This window comes from Macaca nemestrina, chromosome 4, assembly GCF_043159975.1.
Source record: "Macaca nemestrina isolate mMacNem1 chromosome 4, mMacNem.hap1, whole genome shotgun sequence".
In the NCBI taxonomy this organism is placed as follows: Eukaryota; Metazoa; Chordata; class Mammalia; order Primates; family Cercopithecidae; genus Macaca; species Macaca nemestrina.
The window spans coordinates 117726251-117739705 of NC_092128.1; the positions used below are offsets into that span (position 1 = coordinate 117726251).

A 13455-nucleotide genomic window follows, 5' to 3' on the forward strand; every position below is an offset into this window, starting at 1 on the left:
GTCTGCTCTTCCGCAGCTGGGGTGACAACTCTAGAAAGGTCTTTGAGTTGCTGATGGTGCAGGTTGTGTGAAGAGGGCCGCAGTCCAGGGATGTCTCAAACAGGAGTCCGAGGCCCAAGCTGCTGCCAAAATCTCCCCACTGGGGTTAAAATCCCAGTTTGGAGACGGCAGCCAGCCATCGCCTACACACTGTGCAGACAACACGTCAGAGACAATCTCCTGGAAAGGCAGGACTTACGAAGGAAGCACCTTCAAAACCCTGATTAAGTTTGGTGCTTGGACAAAGAAAATCACCACCATGCTAAGGACACAGAGACTCTGTGCAGAACTGCAGCTCTGAGCCTCCCGAGGCTCACACAAGTCCACAGTGGCCCACAGTGGCCACACGGGGGAGTTGTTTTTCCTTTGATTTCCTTTTGTCAGTGGGCGAGGACAAGGAGCTCTATCTTATAATGAAAGTCGTGGAAATAGTGTAAAATTGTCGGAAATTTCAGAAAACTGCCAGGAAGTAGGAAAAGTCACTATCCCTGCCACCACTCAAAGATAACCACTACAACGTTTTCATGAATCCCTTAGTCTCTTTTCTATGTACATTTAGCATAATTGAGATACTATCATAAATAAATTCTATACTATTATTAACTAGTATTAAAATAAGCAACTTATCATGTTTCTGCTTTGTTACTCTAATGGCTGCAAAATATTTCAACATATAGAATATACACAGCCATATGTACCATAACTTATGTTGACTCAGTCTTAAAATTCTCCCAAATGTTGCTATTGAAAATGATCATGGAGGGTGATGGGCAAGGGGAAGGAGAGCATTAGGACAAATACTTAAAGCATGAGGGGCTTAAAACCTAGATGACAGGTTGATAGGTGCAGCAAACCACCATGGCACATGTGTATCTGTGTAACAAACCTGCACGTTCTGCACATGTATCCCAGAACTTAAAGTAAAATTAAAAAAAGAAGAATTAAAAAAAAAAATGAAAATTATCATGAAAGGAGTACTAGGACCGTAAAGAGATACTAGGAGAAGAGATCCCCATGCTGATGGAAATGTTTTGTCTCTTGTTTGTGGTGGCTGAACAAATCTATACATATGATGCAGTTTTTATTTTTTCTATACATATCTTTGTTATAGATTTGTTCCATGCATATATATATGCAGTATATATGAAAGATCCCAGGAGGTGGGAGGAGGAAGCATCATGTGTACAGATTTGTTCTATACATATATATGTAGTATTTATCATCTATACACATGATGCTGAGAAACACGCATGTATGCAAAACCAAGGATATGCGAGTGAGGTCCATGGACTATACCAATACCAACTTCCTGACCTAGATATTTTACTATTAGTGTTGTAAGATTCTCCCACTGGAAAGACTGGGTGAGGAGTACAGGAGATCTCTGTATTATTTCACAACTTCTTATGAATCTCTATTTCAAACTAAAAAAAAAAAAGTAATAATTAAAAAAATTGATTATGAACAATTCCTAATACTCCTTATCAAGTCACATTCCATAAAGACTAGTAGCAAATCATTTTTGCACAAAATAAGCATTGTTTACATTTTACAAAATGCAGAATATAAAGGGATGAACTCCATACCTTTGGGTTAAGCTTCGTAAGGTCATATCTCTTTTCTGAAAGGTTTAATACCTATAAAGGAGAGGAAAAAATGCCTTGTATAAAATAGATTTTAATATTTTAAAAATTTAATACTTTAATTTTTATTTAATTTTAATTAATACTTCAATTTTTTAAAAAATACCTAAAATCTTCACACTCAAGAATCAGGGGGAAAAAAAGTTTTTAGACAAATCCTTGATGTCAGAGACTTAAGGAGAAAACATACTGCATTTTTACATGATGTTTCCCTTCCAGGTACCGAGGATCAGAAAAGATTGAAAAGTATAGATGTGTGTGATCACAGAATAAAAAACAAATAAAATAAATAAGATAAGGATGGCATACAGAACCTTACACATAAAGTCTATATTCTACTTCATTAACTAGTATTAAACCAGGCAATCTACCGTGTCACTATTGTTTTTTATTCTCATGGCTACAAAATATCCCAACATACAGGATATATATATACGCACACACACACATATGCATAAAATATATACTATAAAATATATATACACATATATATAAAAAATAACTTCCATGGTCTTGCTCCTGGCAACACAAACTGACCCAATAGAGGGGTAGCACATGGTGGGGAAGGCCGTCCCTCCTCTATGGCCTGGTGGCCCCAGGCCTGGAAAGGGCCGAGTTCATGCCCAGCCAAGAGCCACGGCCTAAGTTCACTGAAAAATCACAGCCATTTGTGGAACCTTGCTAAATACTCAAGTAGAACAAAATGAAAAATAATATTAATAATAATGTTCCAGCAGCAAGGAGCCTTAAAAATTAACTAAACGTTCCTCTCACTTCAGAGTCAGAGATGTGAGGAAAGTGGAGGGTGGGGGCTTCTTCAGGTCACCCAGCAAGCCCTGTTTATGACAAGGTGGGGCGCTGCTTTGAGACCCACAGTTCATTTCTAACCCTGCACAAGAAAGGGATCCCCGCCATAGCCATTTTGCACAGGGAGCTCTAGCCCTGATAAAGCCCCACAGACAGGTGCTGGCCAGGACTCCAGGCGCTCTGCATGATCTCTTTGGGGAAGGTGGACTGGGGAAAAGGGGAAGGATGGCCAGAGAGGGGACTCGGGATGCACTGACCAGCCTGGGAGTGGCTTGCAAAGGAAGGAGCCGTGGTCCTGCCTGGGGCGGAGAGGGCCCCTGGTGAGAGGTACCACCATCCGACAGGGCTTGGCCACCCCTTCCTACCCACCGCCAGGTCACAGACAAGATGGGATTCAAGGGGAGAAAGAGGCAGGAGACTGAGTGAATCAAGGATCGGGGAGAGGTCAGGACACAGGAAGCACCTGGGCCAGGGCTGCTTTGGCATCAGACGGAGGCCACATCCTACTCTGCCACTTGGGTCCACCTCTCCTAGCCACTGGTGCCCTAGTCATTGGAGCAGAACTACGAGGGAGAAAATGACCGTCCTGTAGGCTTGCCGGGCAGATTAGCTTTACCACAGAAAAGGAGGCCTCCTTACTAGAGATAAGAAGGCAAGTAGAGAAAGGGCTCCAGAGAGCTGTCATTCAATCCCATTAGTGACCACTGACAGCAGAAGGAAGTCAGCCTCCACTTGGGTTAGCAACCATGGGAACAGAAAACAAGGGGCCAATCGGAGGGTGAGAGATGGTGAGAGAGTGTTCCGCATTATTCCTCAGATGTGGGCTCCACCATCAACTCGACACGTGTGTTTTGAAAATCAAGCTGTCTCCTTGTCTCCAGGGCAGCCCCTGGTTTCTTGGGCGCCCACCTAATCTGTCTTCCTAATTTCTGGCTCAGGAGGAGAGTCACAGGATACCAGGGATGCAGCATGGGAGAGCAGGGGTGGCTGGCCAGGGAAGTGTCCCAAGTGTCCCAAGGCACTGGGGAGCCAGCCTCACTGATGAGTGCGGGACAAGGCAACAGCCATCCTGGTGTTCAGCAGTCGCGTGTCCCTGAAAGCTACCTACAGAGACACATAAGGCTCCTCCCCAGGCGTGGCAGCAGAGAGGCAGAGGACGAGGGCGCCATGAACTGCCGTGTGAGCCCAGGCCCTTAAGCTTCTCCCTCATGTGTAAACCAGTGTTCTGTGGGTGCCTGTCCCCACACAGTGCCTGCTGCAGAGCCTGCCCAAAGGCTCCCGGAGCCGCCCACCACTCACCAGGTAGTTGTCCCCATGCTTGGACTTGAGCATGCGTGTGACCTCCTGAAGGTTGTGCAGGTAGGACTCCTCGGAGCAGCCAGCAGGGAAGGACACAGCGATGATGCGCTCCGTGATGTAGGTGAGGTCCAGCCCGTGGCCCCCCTCCATGATGGGGCTCAGGATGACAGGCCTGTGAGAGAGCAGTGGGCAGGTCAGAAACAAGAGTAAGGAGGCGACAGACATTCATCCTCCAGGAAAAAGGTGAGGACGACGGACGCTCATCCCCCGGGTGTTCACACCAGCACCCGGGCGGCCGGCTACGGGAATTTACGGTGTGCACAGCCTCTGCGCTGTGTTCCCATAACGGTGGGCGGTGTGGGGAGGGGCACAAGATCGAATTTTCCTAGCAGGGCATGACTGGGTATTGCAAGCTGCAGTCGGGGGATGCACAGAGAGAAAGCAACTCAGAGCAGTGACACATGGGCTCAGATGCAAAAGCACGAAGGCGGGAAGGACTTTTTGTGGTTTCACTGAGAGCAAGAACAGAGTCCCAGGCGAGACTCCTGGAGAGGGAGACTCAACCCCACTCCAAGGTGTCAAGGTCAGCACGAGGGAGCACCGGGAGGGGGCCGGGAGGAAGCAGGGATGGTGCGAGCAGAAGCCAAATATCAGCAAGCAGCTCCTCGTGTCATGCAGCATCCTGGGGCAGGTGCGGCCAAGGATGAGGCTGGTGAGGTGGCCAGCTATGGTCATGGGGGACCCTGCAGGCCCGAGAAGGAGGCAAGACCTCATGTGGAGCAGGGACGAGCTGGGGAGGAATTCAGCAGCTGCGTAATCAAAGCGGCCTTTCATCTACTGAGCAGAAGCTCAGCAGACTCCTATCAGACAGCTAAAAGCTCCATGCAGTCCCGCTGGGACCCCACCCAGCTAACCACAGACCAGGTGGATGCAGGGTAGAATGTGGGGCTGGCCCAACCCAACCAGGCGCCCAGGTGGCCAGGGCAGACCCTCAAGTGTGAGATGAAGACTGTGGAGGAGGGAAGAGGGAAGAGGGAAAAGGGCAGAAATGGCCATGTCATGGCCAGCAGGCTGAGGACTTGGGCAGGACTGGCATTATGGGAGCCAGGCACCCAATGTGACTGGAGACAAGGGCCTCCCACAGACCAGAGCTTCTCCACCAGCCCTGTGGGCCCCAGGGAGACCTGAGCCCCTCCCTAGGAGGGCTCCTAACATTAGGGCTGAGGGTGGTATCCAGGAGGAGGTGGAAAAGGATCCAGGGAGAGGGGATGGGGTTGAACCCAATCAGTGCCCACATGAGGTGAAGCCAGAGGCACGGGCGCACAGGACGTTTGCTTGAGTCCCTCCAAAGCGCTGCCACCAGCTCTGGGGTTTTCATTTTTACTACTCTTATGTGTTTCTCTCTTTTTTAAAATTTTGGAAAAATTCAAAACCATATAAGATGGTTTTGCAAACCTCCATGTACCCATCACCTAACTTCAAAATCACCAACACACAGCTAACCTTTGTCCATCAACACCCCCAGCAATCTCCTCCACCACTTTGATGGCTTTAAAGCAATCCCAGATATTATGTAATTTCATTTATAAACCTCACAGTATTGATTTCTAACAGATAAGGACACTTTTTGATTAAAATGTCTACAATGCCATTATCACACCTCCAAAAGAAATAATAACATCAAACACCCGATACCATACATTTATTTTTATTTTTTTCGAGACAGAGTCTCACTCTGTCGCCAGGCTGGAGTGCAGTGGCACAATCTCGGCTTACTGCAATCTCTGCCTCTTGGGTTAAAGCAATTCTCTTGCCTCAGCCTCCCGAGTAGCTGGGATTACAGGCGCACACCACCACACCAAACTAATTTTTGTATTTTCAGCAGACGGGGTTTCACTATGTTGGCCAGGATGGTCTCGATCTCCGGATCTTGTGGTCTGCCCGCCTCAGCCTCCCAAAGTGCTGGGATTACAAGCGTGAGCCACCCACCCACCCCCACCCCGGCCCGTACATTTATTTTTTAAGGTTGATTTGTTCAAACCAGCATCCAAACAATTCCCAAGGATTTTGTTTTCTCTACCTTATTTATCAGACATGGATTTAATTCCAATTCAAATGTTTTGAACACTGTTAGAACAGAAATAAAGCGCCTCCTGCGGTCACGAGGATCCACAGTGAGGGCCTCTCCAGAAGATGCAGGCTCAGGGCCCCCATCATCTGCTCTAAAGAGGCTCTTGCCAGCACACCCTGGAATCTCCCCCAAAAGTGACACTTCCACAATCAGGCCTCAGCAGTGCAATTATTTATTCAAAGACAATCACAGGTGTTTCTACCAGCTGGGCTTCTGACCCTGACACAGCATTTAGAAAACGGATAGAAAACCTGGCCTGTTATCACCTTTGATTGGCAATGCTTACAACCAAAACAGAAATTATGATTTCTACAGAACAAAATGATGCCATGCCCAAGCTTCCTCTGTGGAGAGCTGACCTATGGCCAGAGACACAGGAATGCATGACCCACACAGACACTCACCCCAGAGGTTTATCACGGCACAGAGAACTGGACAGCGTGGAACTCCCTGGAGCCTGCAAATAACAAAACAAGGATCATTTTGAAGTTTCCTTTCTTGCCAGTTTACATGGCACAGACACCACTGAGAGGGAACAATGACAGCTGTCCCACAGTTTAATCATCAACAGCAAGTCAATCATAACTACTGGCCCACCTTATCACCTCGGAAGGGTCTACACCATGGTGAGCTGCAGCACACAACATGGTGTAGACGCAATGCCACTAACCAGCATCAGGATGGGCTTCCACAGGAGCCAGCGAGGCCACCCTCCACTCAGGGCAAGGTAGGCATCTCTCAGCCTGCAAACAGTGCCCTGCCCTCCAATACAGGAGGTGCCCGAGGACACCAGCGCCGTGACTACCATGGCTGCTATTATTTACTTGAAAGAACCAATTAATGAGTGACTTTCAGGAATTCTCAGTCATACCTACTCTTTTTTAAAGAGCCTATTCAACAGGGATAAAAGACTCGAGTTATAATTACTTTACAGTTATATAACCCTTCCTTGCGTGTAAGGGTTGTTATATACTACGGTGACAGAGACTTACGATTTCAGGAAAAATGCCCAGCAACTGTATGAGTAAGAAGGCTCTCCAGTATTTCAGAAGTGAGGAAATTGGGGCTTAAAGAGGGAAGCGATCTCGTCAGATGGCAGAGGTGGGTGGGGAAACCAAGACACCCCCTACAGGGCTCCCTCGAAGGTTCTTTCTGCCCCAAGCCAGGTAATGCGGCACACAGGAGCCCAGAGACCCCCAAGTTGAGGGGACACAGAGCCTCCGGCACTCCTCCTGCTCCCCGATCAACGCAGGCCCACAGACACCACCATCAGAGGCATCAACACCCCCAATTACACCTGGGATCCCACTCAGGCAGGTGCAGCTCACCTGGACTCCTTTGGCAAGAAATGAACAGAAAACAAATTCTATGGATATTTCGGAGACCAACAATACAGATGTTTTCCTGAAATCACACCAGTGCAAAGCCTAGCGCCAATCCCAAAACCGCAGAGATCATCATCTCGGCCTCCCAAAACAGGGGCAGGATCTAGGGGCGTGCTCTTCAGTTCTACACCAAGGTGCCAGCGAGCTCTGCCCTGGGTCCACCTCCTCTTTGTTTTTCCTGGGCAAGCCCCTTGGCCACTCCACTTATTTGTCTCCTGCCTTTTGAAGTGAGAATAGTAACAGACAGGGCCACTCTCACAGAGCTGTCCAGGGATTCACTGAGGGAATTCTGTCAATGGCTTGAAACCCAGCCGGGCACCAGATGACCACTGCCCATGCTGGACAGACCTGGTCAAGTGAAGTCCCGTGGTCTCCAGACTCCACCCACCCCTGACTTCTGAGCTGCACCGCCTGCTCATCCCCTGTGCCTACATGCCTCCAAACATGTTCCTATGATCTTCTCAAAGCCCTAACCTAAAGCCTTTCATAGCTCAGACTAGACAGCTACAAAACCGGAGATCATTCTTTTGCCTAGCAGAGCAGCAAAAATAAAAATTTTGAAAACATTTTTTAAAGTTTTGGTGAAATATAAATGGATGCAAGATTTCAGAGGACAACTTATCAGTGTGTATAAAGAGTATTTAGAATAAGGCCGGGCACAGTGGCTTACACCTGTAATCCCAGCACTTTGGGAGGCCATGGCGGGTGGATCACTTGAGGCCAGGAGTTCAAGACCACCTGGCCAACATCATGAAACCACATCTCTACTAAAAATATAAAAATTAGCCGACGTGGTGGCACGCATCTGTAATCCTAGCTACTCGGGAGGCTGAGGCACAAGAGTCACTTGAACCCGGGAGGTGGAGGTTGCAGGGAGCCAAGATTGCGCCACCGCACTCCAGCCTGGGCAACAGAGCAAGACCCTGTCCCAAACAAATAAACAAAACCAAAAAAAAAGTATATAGAATACAATCCCAGAGGCAAACCGAATGCACTAAAATGAAGTCTCCGAAAAGGTAAGGAAATGATACATCAAAAACCCGTTTAGGTTAATTCATACAATCTATACATGTAAGACTCAAATTCAAGCAGCACAGATGCACTCCTAATAGAACCAATCCCATCATGGGGAAACTCAGCTTAACCAGGGTCCCATCTACTTCAAAAAAGTATTCAATAAGCCAACATCTCAGGGGAGAACAGTAAGGAGTTTGACCGACCATGGTCCTGGGTCTTACATGAACCCACCAGGATCTGACTATATGTGTCCCACATCTTGACCAGACCACACATCCAAAATACAGTGACTCCCATCGCAATGCCATGCTGGAGTACACTGGCCCAGTTCCTACAAGTGGGCTGCCACTTCAGACCCTATGTCACTCATTTTACCATAAAAGACTAGCATGCAACTTAACATATAAACAGCATTATGATAACTCATTGGCAAAACTATTTAACTCTCATATTGCACATCATTCCAAGATGACAACCACACAAATACATAACTGCTCACTGCTGGCACCAACGTGATGGGGTAGGAGCGTCACCGTCCCTCAGGCGGGGCCCTGACAGCAGGAGGGAAGGAGACAGGAGTCCCGGAAGGCATGAGGACTCTGCTGTCCCTAACAGAACCCAGGGCCCATTTATTCCTCAGCTGCAGAGTGAGAAGGGGCAGGTCAGACAGAGCCACGGGATCTTCTCAATCCAATGATCTCTGAATCCAATTCAGCATTAAGTGTTCAAACCCCGAAACCATACAAATTGCAACCACTGCCAAAAAAACAAACCAAAAGAAACTCTTTTAAATCAATAGTTACATAATTTCTTTTTTTTTTTTTTTTTTTTTTTTTTTTTTTTTTTTTTTTGAGACGGAGTCTGGCTCTGTTGCCCAGGCTGGAGTGCAGTGGCCGGATCTCAGCTCACTGCAAGCCCCGCCTCCCGGGTTCACGCCATTCTCCTGCCTCAGCCTCCCGAGTAGCTGGGACTACAGGCGCCTGCCACCTCGCCCGGCTAGTTTTTTGTATTTTTTTTAGTAGAGATGGGGTTTCACCGTGTTAGCCAGGATGGTCTCGATCTCCTGAACTCGTGATCCGCCCGTCTCGGCCTCCCAAAGTGCTGGGATTACAGGCTTGAGCCACCGCGCCCGGCCTTAAATCAATAGTTACATAATTTCTAAGGTCAAGGCCAATGGAGGAAACTGTAATCTGTGCTGTCACCACAGGGAGGCCCCAGCACCTGAGCTGGTGAAAAGTCAGAAAGAGTGTTGAATTGCACAAAGTTGCTTACATCAAGTGTTCGGAAACACAGGGTTCCTGTAAAGTGCCCCAGCATCGCCCAGAGACACTCCTTCCTTAACCTCTGCATTGGGAAGAGGGGCAGGAAGAAGGAACTCAGCCCGCCCCCAACATACCCAATTTGCTATGTAAGTCTACATCCACTTAAGATCAAGGCGAGACCCAGCATATCTCAGGGCCACCCTCCAAGAACATAGAGAGCTCAACACCCACTCACATCCCCAGCCCCAGACCTGCATCTGTCCACCTCATGCCTCCAGTCCAGACGTGCAAAGCCAGGCCTGGCCACCTCCAAGGCATGTGGTGCTCAGCAGCTTCCATAGCACAACCCTTAAGCACTGCATGGAGCCCAGCAGAAACCCCAGTAAGCAGGTATCACCACCTCCATGTTAAATGTTACAGGTTGGTGACATAGGGATGGTGATGAGGAAACGAGGATTTGTGGGCAGATGTGTTGGAATCCCACAGTTAAGCTGCAGTAGCACTTTCTGACGCCAAAAGTGTGCACTTCTTCCATCTCCTGGCTTTCAGGTGGTCCATGCCCTCTCCTGCACAGACTGCCCCCTGAATCACACGAACGTCAGTGAGGATAAAAGACTTGCTTGGGGCAGCTTTTCTAGCCCTGTGCCAAAAAGGAGAGAGAAGCTATGGCCCTTCCATCACTTCCAAGTCAGCGTCTGAGATTGATGTGCACTAAAATCCCCCTGAATCATGCAGGGGTTAAATCTGGAACCAAGCAGAGGACATGCCTATGACAGGTCCCCCTGACACACTGGGCTAGAACCCCCTCAGCTGCCTTGGCTTAGACTAAAAGGAGAACCAAGCCCCATACTGAACTGGAACTGCTGCTAAGAGATTCTGAAATATTGTGCTTGTCAACAGGAGACTCAGGGATACGATGTCCCTATGAGTCTTTATCTGAAAGTAAAGAATATACCTACACTTGGGTTGCACACATCTAAACCCTCTGTGTGCACCATAATGCATTTCATGACTGAAGGATGACTGAGAAGCTAACTTGCTACAGGTTTATTAAACCTGGCTCTTGAGAAACCAGAAATCCTAACCTCATACGAGGTTTAGAAAACTCTACTTGTAGGCACCAGTCCTGCCAATCTGTGTGGCAAACTCACTCTCTCTAGGTGTTTTGAAAAGAGAACTGCCCACTCACGTCCTCAGAAGCCTTCCGGTGCTTTCCTTGTGGTCCCATCGCCGATGGCGATCAAATCCAAGCCCTTCGTGATTAGAGTTCCCACGAGATAGAAACACAAGTTGCTTCTTTTGTTCTCTTGTTTTCCAGGGTGAAAAAATCCAGGCAGCAAAGCCTCCCACCCAGCCTCTGCCCAGCCCATGCCTCCCTCACCTGTGCCCCTGTTGGCATGCACTTATCACAGCCTTCAACACCCAAATAAGAGAAAGGGAAAAGGGAGGCCCAGGTAGAATCTGTGGTTAAGGTTAAACCTACAAAAGGTAAGCCTGCAAAGACTGCCCTGTTCCAGGCTGCTTTTTTTTTTTTTTTTTTTTTGAGTCAAGCTCTCACTGTCGCCCAGGCTGGAGTGCAGTGGCGTGATCACAGTTTGTTTTTTTTTTTGAGTCAAGCTCTCACTGTCGCCCAGGCAGTGGCGTGATCACGGATGACTGCAGCCTCTCAGTGACCTCTCAGGCTCAGATGATCCTCCCACCTCATCCTCCCAAGTAGCTGGGACTACATGCATGTGCCACCAAATACGGCTAATTTTTATTTTTATTTTTGTAGAGATGGGGGTCTCGCCATGTTGTCCAGGCTGGTCTGACGCTCAAGCAATCCACTGGCCTCGGTCTCCCAGAGTGCTGGGATCACTGGCGTGTGCTTCTGTGCCTGGCCAGACAGCTCTATAGAAGCCGTTGCCTTCTACAGGTCCTGGAGCTCATCCTGGCCACGTGACAAACTGGCCCCATGGGCTCAATGAGGTCACGAACCTCCCTTTCTCTTCTGGTAAAATGACAGCTGTGGATCAAACACTTGGAGACCATCCCAGCCCTGGACTCCCTGAGTCAGTGAGTGAAAAGTGAGGCGAGGCATTCCTCAGATAAAGAGTTGGATGCACTGCCTGGAGGGTCACTCTGGTACCACATATGTTTGTTTGTTTGTTTGGAGATGGAGTCTTGCTCTGTTGCCCACGACAGAGCACTTCCTAGTGTGTCACATGCAGTGGGTGACAGCAGACTAAGCGAAGGAAGGCAAAAACACCTCTTTTGGGAGAAAGTAGCTTAGCCTTATAGCAAAGCACATAGGCTCCACATCAGGCACTCTGGGTCCAAATTCAGGGTCCACAGTTTGGCACCTGCAGCCTTGGGAAAGGTCCTCCACTCGCCTTGGCCTCATCTTCCTCCTCTTTCCAGGACTGTGCGCTCATGTCCTGACCTCACCTTAGAGTTAGCAATCCACACATGGCACACTAGGGCAAACCTGCTTTTCACAGTGGCCCTGTGGCACACGGTCCCACAGTGACCCTACAGCTCTCAGTCCCTCTGTGCCCTCCTGCAGGGCTCCATCCTGCAGTGCATTATCCTAGCACACCCTAGGCTTCACCCTAAAGACCCCACCCTAAAGCCTCATCCCATTCCACAGCGCCGCACCCTGCCACGTGCCATTTGCCAAGACCAGCAGACAGCTTTAGAACACGTGGTGATGCTCACTCTAGTACCTCTATGAGAACCATGCTTTCCACTATGACCTGCGGCTTCTTGCTCAAGAGGGCAGGCCTGATCAGAAGGAAGACCTGAGCTTCAAAGAGTCTTTCTGCACATCTGGGAGAAGACCCAAGGAAAAGCCAAGCACATCCATCTAACGAAGGCAGAGAGGACAGCAGGAGGCCGGGGCCCTGGCAGAAGGAGGGGAGGCCATGGACCGCTGGGACTGAAAGGGCCACTGGAGATTCCCCAAGGTCAATGCCAAAGCACATTTCCAGCCATCCCTGCAGCCGCTCCATTGGCTGCCACATCAACACTACGGCCACCACCTGGGCAGGAGTAAGCACACCCACCAGAACAGCCAGCAGCCTTCTCTGCACTCACCCATGTGGGGCATGCAGAGGATAAGCACAGCGAAGAGGGAAGAGTGAAGGACACAGGCCCCATTCCCTCTGCAACAAAACTTCCTGGAAGTCCATGACGTCCCAGGGAGACATGGGATCCTCCTTAGGTGGGGTGGGATCCCAGCTGGTTTGATGTTCTTCTCCACAGGTGAGGATCTGGGACCCCCCCATCTGACAGGCCGGTTAATTTCTAGACAAGCTTGTAATCTTCTAGACAAGAGCCCAACTCTGGTGGGAATTTGATTCTTTTTTTTTTTTTTTTTTTTTTTTTTTTTGAAACAGAGTCTCACTCTGCCACCCAGGCTGGAGTGGAGTGGCACGATTTCAGCTCACTGCAACCTCCGCCTCCTGGGTTCAAGCGATTCTCCTGCTTCAGCCTCCCGAGTAGCTAGGATTATAAGTGCCCACCATCACACCTGGCTAATTTTTGTATTTTTAGTAGAGACAGGATTTCACCATGTTGGCCAGGCTGCTCTTGAACTCCTGACCCCAGGGGATCCGCCCACCTCGGCATCCAATGCTGGGATCACAGGCGTGAACCACCGTGCCCAGCCAGAATTTGGTTCTTTTTTTAACCTATGTCCTTTGACTGCTTGTTTGAACAAATCAAAAGTTTCCAAAACCTGGGTCGGGCGCGGTGGCTCACGCCTGTAATCCCAGCACTTTGGGAGGCCGAGGTGGGTGGATCAAGAGGTCAGGAGATCGGTATCACAGTGAAACCCCGTCTCTACTAAAAACACAAAAAAGTTAGCCTGGTGTGGTGGCAGTCGCTTGTAG

The 13455-nt window shown here is 48.9% G+C and overlaps 1 protein-coding gene across 11 annotated transcripts in view; it reads right to left on the reverse strand.

Moving 5' to 3' along the window:
* Window positions 1–13455, reverse strand: part of LOC105492346 (tensin 3) — a 308210-nt gene that overhangs the window by 156902 nt on the left and 137853 nt on the right. For 10 of the 11 annotated variants that reach the window (XM_011759351.2, XM_011759360.2, XM_071095157.1 and 7 more), the window contains 3 exons: window positions 6324–6376; window positions 3789–3960; window positions 1626–1676 (listed from right to left, as the gene is read on the reverse strand). In XM_011759351.2, the coding sequence (XP_011757653.2) occupies window positions 1626–1676; window positions 3789–3960; window positions 6324–6376 (276 nt within the window). The remainder of the gene's footprint in view (window positions 1–1625; window positions 1677–3788; window positions 3961–6323; window positions 6377–13455) is intronic. The other variant, XM_071095161.1, reaches the window with a different exon arrangement.